This window comes from Mandrillus leucophaeus, unplaced genomic scaffold (assembly GCF_000951045.1).
Source record: "Mandrillus leucophaeus isolate KB7577 unplaced genomic scaffold, Mleu.le_1.0 Scaffold32, whole genome shotgun sequence".
In the NCBI taxonomy this organism is placed as follows: Eukaryota; Metazoa; Chordata; class Mammalia; order Primates; family Cercopithecidae; genus Mandrillus; species Mandrillus leucophaeus.
The window spans coordinates 156147-173346 of record NW_012103365.1 but is presented as its reverse complement, the minus strand read 5'-3'; the positions used below and the strand labels follow the sequence as shown (position 1 = coordinate 173346).

Here is a 17200-nt window from a genome sequence, read left to right as displayed (position 1 = left end):
TTTGCCTTTTCCTTGTATGAACTGGGTTCTCTTCTTGGATGGAGGATATCTTTCAATGCTTACAGTTTGAAGATTCTCATGTTTATTTTCTTCTTATGCTACCATTTCACTTGTATTACCTGTGAGTTTTGGCAGGTTTCGGGGGTGTCTGAAAGAGCTTCTGCTGTCTGTTTATTTCTGCAGTATCCACTTCAGCTGTTGCTGCCTCTTTTAGGGCCTGTTAGTTTCCACCAAGGGTGAAGTAGAGTCAAGCCAGTTCCTCTTATGCAGTGAAACAGGGCAATTTTAAGGTATGCGCCCCAAAACTCTTCAACGTGTTTTTGGTAAACAGGCAAACTAACAACTTACAGTGCTAATGGCCTCCATTCTATTTCTTCAGTTCACCAAGTACTGTACTGTATACATTACTATTTGCAAAGCTGTCAGTACAAAACTATACTGAATAAACTCCAGAGATTGCTTTTTGATTTTGGACTAGAACTTGGATCTAGGTAAAACTATTTTAACGTGAGGTTTTGATTAGTGAAGCAACTCCTGCCTCTTGCTGAGATTTGTCTCAGTGAGCACAAGGTATGATTGAAAAGGCAGGTGGGGAAGGGCAGTACAGGTCTTGTAAGCAACAGCAGCTTAAATATGGGCACAAAAGCATCCACTTGAAATAAAACAAAATCCAATTCACAATTCTCCCAGAAACTTATTACTTATAGACATAGTGTTTGATAAGACAGTCGATATTTAAACCTCAAAGTATCATCCTTTAACATGCTATAGCAAGACTTCCATTTAAACATAATTACAATTTAATGCTACAATTTTACCACTTTGTCAGCTTAGTTAAAAAATGATTTTACCTGCAATAAACTACCAAGAGGTTATTAGTGTGTACCTTCAGCAATGACACCTCACTTTCTCTCTTTCACTATAGGAAGACTAAGAACCTTACAAGAAAAAGTATCAACTCCATCAAAATGGCAGAAAACATATCTTGACATTAATAATCAAAATTCTACTTTCTACTTATCACCATATCTTATAAGAACTGTGTTACACTTACTAAGAAAATACCTTCTCTTAAATAAATTAATTTGAAAAACTTAGTTTTTTCTTAAGTAAATCCAGTGTTTCAATGTATTCTCATCATGCTTTGTTTTTGGTACAGTCAAGCAGCCCTGCATCCTATTGATTCTTGGTTTTATATATACAATATTTAATAAATTGTGTTGTACTTATACAAAAGATGCAATTTTGTAGTGTGCTCAGCATAACAAAACTTAACAATACTAATGGGAACAGAAATGACTAAAAAGTTGTTCCATCCTGGGTTGTAATTCACCCTGTCATGTTTCCCCTGTGGGCAATACTAAATGATCATAACAATCACTGGAGTTGCAAAATTCACATTTTGAATTGTCTTAAGTAGATGGAGTCAAACTTAAATGTCTTAAACTGCTGTATGAAAATGCAGATTGATTTCCAACTTTGTCCCAAGTCTTTTAGAGAAACCCTCGAACTACTAATGAATTAGGAGTGTTGTTAACACTTTCAGTCTGGACAGTGGGGATTTAAAAATTGCCAAAAAGCAGACAAATATTTTAGTCTTTCTTATAAAACAAAACAAAATCAGATCTGTTTTGGGTATAAATCAGTAATGAAGAAAGAAACTATTGTAGAATAGGTACTCTTATATACTGGTGGTGTGATTAGAAACTGGTACAATCTCTTTAGATTTGTGACTTAGAAATATATACCTTTTTTTTTTTTTTTTTTTTAAAGAGACAGGGTCTTGCTCTGTTGCCCAGGCTGGAGTGCAATGGCATGATCTTAGTTCACTGCAACCTCAAACTCCTGGGCTCAAGCAATGCTCCTTCCTCAGCCTCCTGAGTTGCTGGGGCTACAGGCACACACCAACACACCTGGCTAGTTTTAAATATCTTTTTGTAAAGACAGGGTCTTACCACATTACCCAGGCTGGCTGAACTCCTGGCCTCAAGCGATCCTCCTGCCCTAGCCTCCCAAAGTCCTGGGATTACAGGTATGAGCAACTGCACCTGGGCAAATGCATTATTTAAATATACACACATACACGCACTCTAACATGGAGCCTTTCGTTATGTTTATAACTCTTAACTCAGTTGGGAATCTACACCAAGAAAGTAATATGAAATACAAAAATATTTTAAGCCCAAAGATATCTTTATAACTGCAGAAAATGCACAAGTGTATTTTGACACACCAATGAATATTGTTTAAATTTTTAGTAATTTGAATCAATGAAAACATAGAATCATTGGTAGGGAATCAGATTATTTTTGTCTTTTATTTGTAATTTTCAAACTTCTATAATAAGGATGCTATTTAAATAGGATAAAAAAGTATACAGATGGTCCTAACTTATAATGGTTTAACTTATGATTGTTTGGCTATATGACTGGTTTATCAGGGTATTAAATGCGTTTTTGATTTATGGATTTCTCAGGATGTAACCCCAGTGTAAGTCAAGCAGCATCTATCCATACAATATTAACAATTATGTTTAAAAATGTGTGATCAATAAACTAAGAAAAATGTTAACAATTATTCTCTAATTTTTGTGGAGACAAGGTCTTGCTATGTTGCCCAGACTGGTCTCAAACTCCTGGTCTCAAATGAACCACCTGCCTTGGCCTCCGCAAGTGCTGGGATTATAGGCGTGAGCCACTGTGCCTGGTCAAAATGTTAACAATTGTATCTTTAGGTGGTAGGATATGGGGATGTTTCTCTTTTTATGCTTTTTGTGCTTCTCAGTCCTTATGAGCATATACTGTAATATTGTTATAATCTGAAGAGAATACAACTTTCAAATAACAAAAACATAAAACATAGTTAATACTGAGACTTACTTGGCCACTTGGACATCTGTGTTGGAAAGGTTTCCTTGAGCTATTGTTTTGACTTGATTATACGCAGCCTTGATTACCTAGGACAGATAAGTAAAAGTTGGTCATCTGTGGTCAGTACCAGAGTCTCCTGCAGCACTGACATGCTTCTTTACTGAGGCAAAAACACAGATGGAAGGTTAGTTCCAGACAAACAGCACAGTGTCCACGTGGAATGCTGTCATCACTATGGGTTCCTTATTCTTCCTATGTTCATAAGGCAGCTGTTTGTACACAATCCTTCTGCCCCAGCCTCCCAAGAAGCTGGGACTACAGGTGCATGCTACCAGGCCTGGCTAATGTTTTAGTTTTTTTTTGTAGAGATGTGTGGGCTCAAGTAATCCTTCCACCTCAACTTCCCAAAGTGTTGGGATTATAGGTGTGAGCCACCACACCCGGCCAAACACATGGATTTCTAATCACCCATAAAGAATAAGCACCTTTAAAACTTCTCCAGACTCTTGCAGTGTCATGCCATTAATACTGCTATCTCTTACTATTCACTAAGAAGCGAGTAATAATCCATACACAGCCAATTTGTAAGGCTTGTCCATACTTGAAAGCGAGAGTCAAGAAGGAATCTGAATCCTTGCATGGTATTTAAAAAAGAAAGAAAGAATAAAGTTCCAGGGATGTGGGTACTTGGTAAATATTTGTTGAATAAATAAATAAATCTGGCCATGATTTTCTCCATCCCAATGCTGGCTGAGTCTGCTACTTATTTTTCCCTCTCATCACCTAAATTCTAGGACCTCTGTTTCCCCTTCATTTTTGCTGCCCATTTTCATAGCCACACCCCAGACCTGATCATAGCCTAGATTTGCATACCTCTGAAGTCCTCAATTCTAAGACCCCGACCTCAGTCTTTAATTTCACTATCCTTATTCTTCCACTTTATCAAGATTTCTAGTTCCTTGACTTGTCCAGTCTTTCAATTTATCAGGCCCCCTCTGGCTTCACTTCTCTATTGAGCCTAGATCCCTGAATCATCCTTTTAATCACTCTTGCCAATGCTCCAATGCTCCTAGCTCCGTTGCCATATCTTCATACTTCTGACCTGCCCACTTTGCAGGATTCCAACCTAACTCCTCCATTTCTCCATTAGGCTTGTGAATGCAACGGTTCCAACCTAATACCTAACTCCTCCATTTCTCCATTAGGCTTGTGAATGCAACGGAGGAAAAATTACATGACAGTGCTGACTCACTGTACTGTGAATTTGTGGTCGCTGATTTCAAGGATGCACCTATACTACAGCGAATACCCACTTTTTGTGTACCTCACTATTTGTCCCAAACTTCACTACTTTCTTTAAACTTTCCTCCCTTCTCTGTCAAAACATGACTTAGCCTCCTGTCTCACTGAGGCGTTACTTCCCCATATTCCCAATATCTTCCAATATTAGCCTGTCTATAAGGCTAAACAGTCCCCTTGTGTGCTGGATCCCATGTATTCCTTTCTCAGACTTGAGCCATTTATAATTTTCTGTCTCCGCTATCTGCTCTGATCTTTTTGTTCAGTATGAATGTCTCTTTCAACTTAATCTGTGTAAACTCTCCTAAAACAGCCTGCTCCTTGAATGTCTAAGCTCCACTAGCCCACACCAACCTCTCATTTCTTACTTGTCATTCATTCCTTAATCACTACACATTTTAGCCAGTTTCCACTACTCTAGTCAAAACTGTTAAGATCACCCATGATGTCCTAGTTTGCTGAAAATACCAGACTTCTCAGTGGTAATGAATGTTATTTCACTGTGGGTCAAAACGGTGTTCAACATTCTCTCTTTCCTAGCCTTCAAATATAACAGCTTTTTTTTCTTTCTGTTTACCTGGGCCATTTTTCTTAGCCACTTGCTTCTTAAATGATGTTCTTTCCCAGAAACTGAGCTTTAGTTTTCTTTTCCTACAATCATTCATACATATCCCTGATTTCTACACAATCTCTATACTGAAGACTTGCAAATAAACATCTTGGCCTTCCCCTCTCCTGGGTTCTCAATTTAGATGTTTCAGAGCCAACTCAATGCAACTTGTCCAACCAGAACTAAAATTTCAAGTAGGCAATTCTCTCCTCTTTCCTGGAAGCATTAGTATACATGTGTAAATTTCCCTATAGCAGATAATGCTTCAATGATATCATACTATACAGAGCTCTGATAAGTCATTGCATTGCATTCAAACACTCCATATTTTAACTGGAAACATGTTCATGGCCAGCGGGGGAAAATAACTTGTTCATGAAAGAAGTTTGGTGAGTATGCAACTTACATCTCCAGCAGCTGTGGCCTGGGAAATAGTATAAATCCCGAAGAGTCCAGAATCTGAGTAACTGGCATTAAATGCGGAAACCTGAAAGATAATGAGACTTTACTGTATGATACTCTGCCAGGTAAAACAGGGCACGATTTCTTTAAGTTTGCCTAGAAAAAACCTGGACCTTCACAGTATAAACAAAATAGATTAATATTTTACTTAATCAGTTCTGTCGAGAACTAAAGTATTCTGTATCTTTCAGAACTATCACGGCTTTGTTTTTTCATTTAAATATTTCTAAAATGACTGCTCCCTTTCCTTTATGCTGGGTATTTTCTAACCCTCTTTAGATGATTAAAGGTTAATGCAAACACTAATCCACAAACATTATTATTATAATACAGATGGGCTTTAGCATTAGGCAGACCTGGTTTCTTCTCTCTGCTGCTGGTAGGGACTTTTTCACCAATTTACTTTTATTTCTCTTATACACTCAAGTCAAAAAGTTAAGAGAAAAATTTCTGCTTAGTGGTCATTATCCAGATGTCCAAGGTATCAAGAGTTTAGCCTCTGAATAACAGGGATATTGCTATCTAGTTTGAGCAGAGCTTTTAGCTCTCTAGGGTGAACCCAATTTACAGTGTTTATGTAGACCATTTATATAAAAATTACCTGAGTTCCTATTAAAAATACAGACTTTCAGATTCCTGAAATGGACTTACTGACTCAGGTCCCTGTGGATGTAGCCTGGGAGCCCAGATTTTTAACAAGTGTTCCAGGTGACTCTTATGTACATTAAACTTGGAGAACCATTGGCTCAGTCTATGTAAAGCATAAGAATGGACTTCAATTTCTTTTTTTTTTTTTCCTATTTTTTGAGACAGAGTCTTGCTCTGTCGCCCAGGCTGGAGTGCAGTGGCACAATCTCGGCTCACTGAAACCTCCGCCTTCTGGGTTCAAGTGATTCTTCTGCCTCAGCCTCCCAAGTAGCTGGGACTACAGGCGTGCGCCACCACGCCCAGCTAATTTTTGTATTTTTAGTAGAGACGGGGTTTCACTGTGTTAGCCAGGATGGTCTCGATCTCCTGACCTCGTGATCCGCCCGTCTCAGCCTCCCAAAGTGCTGGGATTATAGGCGTGACCCACCGCAGCTGGCTTGGACTTCAATTTCTTTAATTGTAATTCTGAGGCCGTCCTATTTATACTCCAAATTTCTGGCCAAGTTCTGAACTAGGAATTTCTATTAAATTACTTCATTGGATTAGGAGAGATGGGGGTTTCACCATGTTGGCCAGGCTGGTCTCGAACTCCTGACCTCAAGTGATCCGCCCACCTCAGCCTCTCAAAGTGCTGGGATTTTAGTCGTGGCCACTGTGCCCAGCCTCTCATTTTTCTTTTTAAATTTAATCTCAAGCTGAAGGAGTGAGTCTGTAAACAATTTCTTGGTGTTCATCTTGTCCACTTGGTTGGAAAACAAAGAATCGTGAGATTCAGGAAGTAGCCACAAGAACAGAAGGGGACAGAAGAAAATCTAGAAAAAAAGACTAGTTAGAATCCAGGGGAAAGTTTAATATCTACAACTTTATTCTAAAGGGAACAGATATGTAGATTTCCTTTATTTCTAAGCAGTAAATTCCTCTTTCTATATGACTAATGACAAGTAATAGACAAAGTAGAAAAGCCAGTGAGTTTTTGATAGACCCTCAAATATACTAAAATCAAGCCTGGCTATCTCTTCAATTGTACAAAGATTTTCTGTGTGTTTGTCTTACTTTTTAAGAGTAGATTATCAGAATTACATCTTAAATACTGAGCCTTTGAAAGCAAAAGGAGAGATACCAACTGTTCAGACTCACATCAAATGGCTGCTGAGTCGCCTTGGCAACAGCCTGGTGCAGATGGCTGGTGGTGTTGCTGCCCCTCTTGACATGTGGCCCAGCACCGAGGACATGCTGAAGAACACTAAACACATTTGCCTCTGCACTTCCCGCGACAGCACTTTCTGCTACAAGAGCAGCATGGACAAGACTGTCTCCATTCTGTTCTCGGATTTCACCTGAGGCCAGGTTAAGGATAGAGGGAAGAAGAAAATGGCTTGTTCACCATTGGTTTCATTCTTCACTATTTCCTACAATACAGTATTAACCCACAAGTCTTTTCTGTGGCTCGGTGCTTTCCCCATACCATCCTGTCCCCACACACACACAAAACATATGCTTAAAATACAACATCCAAGTCATCCAATTCTATGCCGAGACTGTTGAATAGTAAATATTCAGGCCTATTCCACCTCAACATGCTATTCTAGTGGGGAAATGCCCTTCTGATAAATTAACCCTAATAGAAGGAAATGCTTACCTCCACGGTATTTGGCCTTCACACCAGATAAACCAAACCCACCCCTCATGTTGAGAAACTGTTCAGCAACTTGCTTTAGAACAGGATGACTCACACCTGTTTCAACAAAAGCAAAAACAAAGCTAGAACCAGAATTACTAAAACACAATCGTAAAATATTTTTTCTTTGTTTTAAAAATACGATTGTAAAATCCGAACATTACAGAAATAAGTCTTTTTGCCATAATGCCACTCTCCCAGAGATACCCAGCTTACTATAGTTTACTATTACTAAACTATTTACTATATACTTAGTATTACTATTCCTCTAGAATTTTTTTCTGTGTAGTTAATATTACCCTCAATTTATTTCTAAAATGGTATTATTCTGCTGATATTGTTTCTAACTGATCTTTCATAATTTAAAAATTTCTAAGTGTTTAGTCGACATCAAATATTTAATGGTTATAAAGAATCCCTTTCTATGGCTGTACCGCCATTTATTTGATCAGTCCCCTCCTGATGGACGTTAGCATGTTTCTAATAGCTCTTAAAACAACATTGCGTTGTCCATAAAGAACACTATATCAAGAAAGTAAAAAGAGGACCCATGAAATGCAGGAAAATATTTGCAGATAATATATCTGCTAACAGCTTGAGTATCCAAAATATATAAAGAACCTTTACAACTCAACAATTAAAAAAAAAAAAACCCCAATTAAAAAATGGGCAAGACTTGAATAGACATTTCTCCAAAGTTGACTGGGCACGGGGGCTCACACCTGTAATCCCAATAGTTTGGGAAGCCGAGGCAGGTGGATCACCTGAGCTCAGGAGTTCGAGACCAGCCCAGCCAACATGGTGAAACCCCATCTCTACTAAAATTACAAAAATTAGCCAGGAATGGTGGCGTGCACCTGTAATCCCAGGTACTCGGGAGGCTGAGGCCAGAGAATTGCTTGAACCTGGGAAGTGGAGGTGGCAGTGAGCTAAGATTGCGCCATTGCACTCCAGTCTGGGCGACAGAGAAAGCCTCTGTCTCAAAAAACCAAAAAAAAAAATAAGTTATACAAATGGACAAAAAGCACATGAAAATATGTTCAATGTCATTTGTCATTAGGGAAAAACAAACCAAAATCACAATGACCACTTCCCACCCAGTAGGATGGTCATAGTCAGAAAGACAGACAATAAGTGTTGGTAAGGATGTGGAGAAATTGAAACCTTTGTGCATTACTGGTGGGAATGTACAATGGTGCAGCTTCTTTGGAAAACAGTCTGGCAGTTCCCCAAATGGTTAAACAGAGTTACCATATGTCCTGGCAATTCTAATCTTAGACATAACCAAAAGAATTAAAAACAGGTGTCCTAAGAAAAACGTACACATGAATGTTTATATTTACGACAGCCAAAAGGTGGAAACAACCCAAATGCCAATGAATGAAGAAACAAAATGTGGTAATGGAGCATTCTTGAGCCATAAAAGGGAATGAGACACTGACACATGCTCCAATATGGATGGACCTTGAAAACATTATACTAAGTAAGAAAAGCCAGTTACAAAAGGCCACGTACTATATGACTCCATTTATATGAAATGTCCAGAACAGTCAAATCTATAGAGACAAAATAGATTATTGCTACTTAGGAGGCTGAGGTCGGAGGATCACCTGAGCCTAGGAGTTCAAGTGAGCTATAATTGTGCCACTGTGCTCCAGCTTGGGCAACAGAATGAGACCTCCATCTCTTAAAAAAAAAAAAAAAAAAGAGTAGATTAGGCGATGCCACAGGCAGGGGGGAAGATGAGAATGGGGAGTGACTGCTAATGGGTATGGGGCTTTTGTGGGGGATGATGAACACACCCTGAAATTAGGTAGTGGTAATAGCTAATTTATTAAAAACCACAGAACTACACACTTCAACAGGGTGAATTTTATGGCATGTAAATAATATCTTAAGCTGTTATTTGCAAAACAAAACAAAAAATATTACAAATGATATTCTCATGCAACTATTTTGTAAACTTGACCTAATGTTTCTGTAAGACAAATTCTTAAAAGTCACTGGGTCTACGAGTATAAACATTTAGAATTTTATTTTTTTGAGACAGAATCTCGCTTTGTCGCCCATGCTGGAGTGCAGTGGCATGATCTCGGCTCACTGCAATCACTGCCTCCCGGGTTCAAGCGATTCTCCTCCTCAGCCCCCCGAATAGCTGGGATTACAGGCTTGAATCACCGTGCCTGACTAATTTTTGTATTTTTAGTAGAGATGGGGTTTCACCAGGTTGGCTAGGCTGGTCTTGAACTCCTGACCTCAGGTGATCTGCCCATCTCAGTCTCCCGAAGTGCTAGGATTACAGGCATGAGCCACCATGCCCAGCCTAGAATTTTAACAGATATATTCAAAAAGATCTCCCAAAATGTACTAGTTTATATTCCTACTAACAATCTGTGAGAGTGCCTATTTCTCTACACTCTGGTTAATTCTGGGCAGTGTCAATCTTTTAATTTTGCCAATATCACAGATTAAAATTTTCTTAATTATTAGTGAGGCTGATCATTTAAAACAAAGATAGTTGGCTACACTTACACAAACATATTTCTCCCATGAACTGTCTGCTCATGCCCTTTGCCTGTTTTTCTAGGAAGCTGTACTTCCTTTAAAAAAAACAGTCTGTAAAAGCTCTTTGCTTTGAGAAATTCACCTTTGTCACAGGTTTTACAAATACTGTAAAGAATTTAAAGCCAGAGGTTTACAAATTTAAATGCTGGATTCTGCTTTCCGAAACAAATGACTACCAATTAAAATCCTATGATATATTGCCTGTCTGACATAAATAGAAGGCTGAAGTTTTCAAATTTTGTTCAATCCTGTGTTCACATAATTAGTTTAAGGAATTGCTCTTAAGGAAGCAAACTGATAGGCAGGCAATACTCAACTTACCAAGTCCAATCAAAGCCATTCTTGCACTTGTGAAATGGTTCTGAACGAAGTAATGTAACTGGGGAAGTTAAAAACACTTATTAGGTTATATTAGCATAAATATAAAAAGCTGTAAAAACATAAATGTACAGTTTGGAAGAAAATACTTAGCCTTATAAGCTGCTGTAATAAACTACATGGTACTGAAGTTAATTACCCTGGGATTTTATTATAAAAACCATTGCTTAAAAGAACTACAACCTAACTGTGGTCATGGTTGCACAACTCTGTGAATATAATGAAAACCACTGAACTGTGTACACTTTAAATAGGTTGTATAGTATGGTGAATTACATCTCAATAAAGCTGTTATTTATAAAAGGAATAAAAAGAGGCTGGGTGCAGTAGCTCATGCCTGTAATCCCAGCACTCTGGGAGGCCAAGGCTGGCAGATCATTTGAGGCCACGAATTTGAGACCAGCCCAGGCAACACCCTGAAATTCTGACTCTACTAAAAACGCAAAAATGAGCCAGGCGTGGTGGTGTATGCCTGTAATCCCAGCTGCTTGGGTGGTCTGAGGTACGAGAATTGTTTGAACCCAGGAGGCAGAGGTTGCAGTGAGCTGAGATCGTGCCACTGCACTCTAGCCTGGGCGACAGAGCAAGACTCTTGTCTCAAAAAAAAAAAAAAAAAAAAAGAAACAAAAAGAAATTAGAGCATACACTGGCCTAAACTTGAAAAAATGGACTATAATTTTTATTATTATGTAGCTTACGTAGTGTATCAGGTTTCTTTTGTGTTTATATAGGTAGTAATGGAGCACTATTAACATTCTATAACAGGGCTAACAGAGTTTTACCACAACACCCTTCTCATCCATCTTTGAAGCCAATCTCTACAAAGCTTTTCTGACCATGAAGTCATTGTCTATACCAGGGTGTCCAAACTGTATGATCACAGAATTACTCAGAGAGCTTGAAAAACAAAAACAGTCACTGTCCCCCATTCTTGGGACTTACTCTATAGACTGATACAAAATATTAAATGTGGAATCCTAGAATTCTTATTTAAAACCAACCAACTACCCATCCATCCAATCAACCACTCAGGCGATCTGAAGATTGGCGAGACTTGCTAATCACTGGTTTATACTATCACGTTAGGCTTAATATACAAAAGTAGGGCTAAAACATGTACTTTCAACAGAAATGCTATCCCTTCCAGATGGGTGAAAATTGGTTTGGGGTAACTAAGAAAAAAAAACTCACTACTTTTATGTATAAAGTACAAATATACGATACATAAACTGTATCTGTGGCATTAAAAGTAAGAGGTTTAGAAAAAAAGGGCTGGAAAGGCTCCTCAGGAAGGAAAGTGATAACGTTTGAGAATCACTGGGCTAAAGTAATGAAACTGAACTTTTAATCAATTTATCATAATCCGTGCCCTACAATGAATGGTGTCTATATCTATAGAGTCACCTTGGAAAGTCATACTCTTTTTCTATTGATGTTTTTCTATTGATGCTGCCATTGCTCAAAGTATTCTAGCGCCAATTTCTTTAGAGTTTCCTTTAGCCTAGGGACACATTTAAAAAATACTATTAACTTTGAGATAACCAAGTTATCACAGTTAACATCTTGGTATTTGTCTATAATGCATACATACATACCTTTTGTTAAAAAAAAATGGGACCTTTTGGGATGTCCTAATTCGTAAATTGCCTTTATGTGACAATACGCTGTGAAGTTTTACGTATTAACTAGTATTTTTGAATGGTTGAATACTGTTCCATTCTATAAGTTATTTAACTAGTTCCCTAATGCTGGATATTAACTTGTTTCTAATTTTTCACAATTATAAAACAATATTATAATAGCTATCCTTGTGGATAAACCTTTCATATGTCTACTCTTTTACCTATCTTAATGACACATCCTCATGAGGGTGAATTTGATTTCTAAAAAATTTCAAAACATTAGAGTCCAATCTTATGAAAAACTGCTGCCTGTTCAAGTTGGATGATATAAGTTAAAATTTCTAAATAAAAGTGTCATATGAATGGAAGACATCAAATTATTAATTGATAAGTCAAAAAGAGAAGGGATACAGTTTAGTTTTCTGTAACAGCTAACTAGGAATGAAACGAGAATAAAAACCTTAAATTTTTGAGTCAGATATACTTTGAAGGTGTTGATAATTCCAAATTTTTCTCTTAATGTCTTTGGTAAAATTTGTTTTTGGGTCTGGGTGGTAGGAATAGGAAATGAAGATTATATGCACATACCTATACTTGTAGATTTAGCATTCAATGTTTCATATTTTGGAAACAAAGTTCTAAGATGCACATATGGCTGTGGCATGTGACAAACCCCAATAGCCAGCAAAGGGAGGCTGGTGCGCCAAAGAACGTGAATGAGCGAGCAAGGATGGAACCGGAGCTAAGGAAGTGGGCTCAAGTCTTATTTATGAATTCAGAAAGACCAAAGAGTTTTAGTCAAAGGACCTATTTTATATATATGTACGTATACACACATTTTTTTTTTTTTTTTTAGAGACAGGGTCTTGCAGTGTTGCTCAGGCTAGTCTTGAACTCCTGGCCTCAAATGATCATTCTACCTCGGCCTCCCAAAGTGCTGAGATTACAGGGGTGAACCACTGGGCCCAGCCCCTATTATGCTACTTAAACATTTAAATACTGTTTAAAAAAGATACACAGGCTGGGTGCAATGGCTCATGCCTGTAATCCCAGCACTTTGAGAGGCAGAGGCAGGAGGACTGCTTCAGCCTAAGAGTTCAAGACCAGCCTAGGCAACACAGCGAGACCCCATATTTAAAACAAACAAACAAAAAAGATACATACACACAGAAAAGGGTTTAGAAGAAAATATACCAGGTATTAACATTGAGTGCCTTTAGGTATGTGAGATGTTTTCTTTTCCTTCATTTTGCTTGATTTTACTTTTTAATGATCATGTCCCTTTAGTCATGAAAACATTTCTTTTTTTTTTTATGAAAACATTTCTTAAAGGATATACAAGAATTGCTCAGATAAAATTTTAGTTAAAAAGCAGGCAGATGAAAAAGCAAGCACGTTGAATTTCTTAAAGTTAGAAGATAAAAAGAAAAATTAACCAACAAACCTGAAATGGTAGATGTTCAATTTAATGTGAAAAACAAGTACATTTCAAAATATGTTTTATTGGTACCTCCTCTGATGTCACTTTTCCAATCCTATAGTCAGGACAGTACAAGGGATTAGCCAAGGCATTCCGGTAAGCTGCTGCATGCAAATTTTCAATGACATCTGTGAGATAAGTGAAGAAGCATTTAGGGAAATGCACTTTCAGTAAAGACAACGTTTTTAAAACCTAGAAAGCAACAAGCCTATACAAATTTGGTCATCTTCTGGCATTCATATGTTAAGAGGACTTAAAATTATTATTATTTAACCTCTAGTAACTGCCAGTTTCTGTCAGTAGAATGTACTAAGGAAAAAAAGAGATTACATAGCAGCAGCTTCTATATACTGGAGTCCACCTAAACCACTTTTCTAACTTTAACCTCGCTGGTATCACTGGGAAGGTATATTGGCCTGGGTTTCAGGAAGTCCCCATCTAGTTATGGTTTTGCTGTCATCTTGCCATGTGACCTAGCACAAGTCATTTAATCTGAATTTTACTTACTTCTAGGTTTCCTCTCTAGGTAATAAGGAGGTTGTCAGGTAGCTTTCAGGGGACCAATGTGAGCTTCCACTGGGACTTATTCCTCCGTGGTGCTTGGTGCTTTCCCTGCTTTCTTGCTTCAATGCCTTTTTGCCTGCAGTGTTTCCTTCAGTTGCTCATTACCTGGCAACTTCCCTATGAGAGGCACCGCGCTAGATGCTAGAAATACAGAGATGTGGAACATACAAGGCCTGCCCTCAAATTTTAAGAGGAAAACCTGTGAAATAAAGTATTATGGGTGCCATGTCAGCAGTGTGTCAAAAGTGCAATAGAGGTACAAGGGAAGGGCAGTAGGAATTAGAAAACAATTAATACAAGTCATATGTGGGATCCATCTTACAGAATGAGCTGGTGTTTCCCAGGGGAAATCATTTGGGAACAGCAATTTAGGCGTAGGAAGCAGACAAAACAAAGGCATAAAGTATAACAATAATTTGATTCAAATGGGAATTGCAGCTGGGAGGAGAAGAGGGTAGAGCATGAAGTAAGAGAAGTGGGCTGGTAAGATCATGCAAGGCCATATACGTATATGCTGTTTAGACTTTATCCCACAGCTAATAAGAAGGCTTACTTTCATGTCAGAAGGTCGCTGTAATGGCCGTGTGGGAGATGGACTCAAGATGTAAACCTGGAGGCAGAAACCAGCCAGGAGACCACACAGTAACTGTTCAGACAGAACAGATGCAGGCTGGTGTCTCACTGCCGCCAGTGGGGAAGAAGCCACTCTGGACACACAGGTCATCTTTTCTAAAATTGTACTGTTCTATCTATTTCTTCAGTAGAAATCCTGAGCAACACAGATCACGCTCCTCTGTGACACCAAGCATCACCATGAAATAACATCAGTCTCCAGGCCAGCATGTGGAGCCTGTCCCATGCTGAGCCACTGAGTTGACCTATTTCTGCTCTACCTGCACATTTCTGCTGCCACCAGAAGTTGAATGACTCCCAGGAGTCAGCGGCACTTGTTTATAGACTTGTATTACCAGTTGTACTTGTCAAGATTATATAATCAGACATTGTATAAACATAAAATATGAATGCAAAAAAGATTCCTACTTAAAAAAATTAAGTTACTTACTTTGGAAAGACTCAATAAAGAGCAGATGGCTAAACAATAATAGCAATACAACAGTAAGCAATAACAGCAGCAGCAATACACTGGTGCAGAATTTGGTGTAAGCAAAACAACTCTTAAAAATCATTGGGGGTCAGGCACAGTGGCTCATGCCTGTAAACCCAGCACTTTGGGAAGCTGAGGTGGGAGGATCACTTCAGCCCAGGAGTTCAAGACCAGCCTGGGCAATACAGTGAGACCTCATCTCTATTTAAAAAAAAAAAAAAAAATTAGCAGGGTGTGGTGGTGTGTGCCTGTAGTCCCAGCTACTCAGGAGGCTGAGGTCCAGAAGGATCACCTGAGGATCACCTGAGTCCAGAAGGTTCAGGCTGCAGTGAGATCGTGCCACTGCACTCCAGTCTGGGCAACAAGCAACACCTTGTCTCAAAAACAAACAAACAAAAACAAAACATTGGGAAGGAAACAGGAAAAACTTCTAGGATCCTACAATTTACTTACCATCAAATATGAAAAATGATTATAAATGTTTAGAAACAAAAGAATAACATACCTAAATAACAAATTTTTGAAAAATGTATTTTCAAATTCAAGTAGTAAAACATTTGTCCAGGCATGGTGGCTCACACTCGTAACCCCAGCACTTTGGGAGGCTGAGATGAGTGGATCACTTGAGGCCAGGAATTCAAGACTGAACTCCAGCCTGACCGACATGGCAAAATCCTGTTTCTACTAAAAATACAAAAACGTAGTCAGGTGTGGTGGTGCACACCTATAATTCCAGCTGCTCGGGAGGCTGAGGCAGAAGAATTGTTTGAACCCACGAGGCGGAAGTTGCAGTGAGTCAAAATTGTGCCACCGCACTCCAGCCTGGGTGACAGAGTGAGACTCTGTCTCAAAAAAATAAATAAATAAAAATAAAAAAATAAATTTTGACAGCATTTTTTTTTCTTCTATAAATTGATCTTCTAAAAAAACCCAGTATCTTAAAAACAAATGTGATCTGGAAATGTACTTACGAGTCTGCGGATTCTGAAAGGCCACAGCTTTGTCAATCTTTAGCTGAGGCTGAAGGTCAGCTACTTCCCAACGACGAAATTCTGGTGCCGTGGTGACATTGAGCAGGAACTCCATTAGAATATCACTACAGAAGACATCGAGATAAGAATTACGAGTCAAAAACGTAAAACTAACATTTGAGATTGTACATAGCTATAACGCTCTCAATGTGAAACTTTAGGCCTTGTGGTAAGCACAGTGTTTATGAGCGGTTTATGAATAATAATCCAAAATGGAAGTCAGAGGTCATAAGGATGCATTACAAAGACCAGAAGTGAGCAGTTTAGCATTTCTTTCAAAGCAGAAGTCCTAAACACACACAGGTACTTACACATCACCCCGCAGGCATTCCACAGTGTAAGCCATGGTTTCCCTTGTTGCGGTCACACTGAATTGGAAAATAAACTACAGTAAATCATCTGAATCAGGATAGTAAGCTTTCCCTTATAATCTTCTGTTGTATCAACCAATTCCTTTGGAAAGAAAATTTCTGAAGTATAAAAGGTGTGAACGATAATACAACAAAACTCCACATACTCATCAACTAAAATTTAAAAATTTTTAAAAAACCAGCAAATAATTCCACCCTAAAATAAGTGAAATCTGGTCACATGTTACAATACAGATGAACCCTGAGGACGTTATGCTAAGCATAATAAGCCAGTCACAAAGGGACAAATATTGTATGATTCTACTTATGAGGTAACTGGAGTAGTCAAATTTGTAGAGACTGAAAAGAGAATGGCAGTTGCCAGAGGCTGAGGGGAGGGGAGAATGAGCAGCCATTGTTTAACAGGAGTTGGAGTTTCAGGTGGGAGAAGATAGGAAAGTTCTGGAGATGAATGTTGGTGATGGTTGCTAAATGCCACTTAACTGCACACTTAAGAAAATGATAAATTTGGGCTGGG

The 17200-nt window shown here is 38.4% G+C and overlaps 1 protein-coding gene across 1 annotated transcript in view; it reads right to left on the bottom strand.

The window, feature by feature from the left end:
• LOC105545124 (cytochrome b-c1 complex subunit 2, mitochondrial) overlaps positions 1-17200 on the bottom strand; it is a 31562-nt gene that overhangs the window by 4558 nt on the left and 9804 nt on the right. The window contains exons 5-12 of the mRNA XM_011987908.1: positions 16624-16680; positions 16253-16377; positions 13643-13740; positions 10454-10511; positions 7529-7624; positions 7027-7226; positions 5186-5266; positions 2880-2956 (exon numbers count right to left, since the gene is read on the bottom strand). Coding sequence (XP_011843298.1) covers positions 2880-2956; positions 5186-5266; positions 7027-7226; positions 7529-7624; positions 10454-10511; positions 13643-13740; positions 16253-16377; positions 16624-16680 — 792 coding nt within the window. The remainder of the gene's footprint in view (positions 1-2879; positions 2957-5185; positions 5267-7026; positions 7227-7528; positions 7625-10453; positions 10512-13642; positions 13741-16252; positions 16378-16623; positions 16681-17200) is intronic.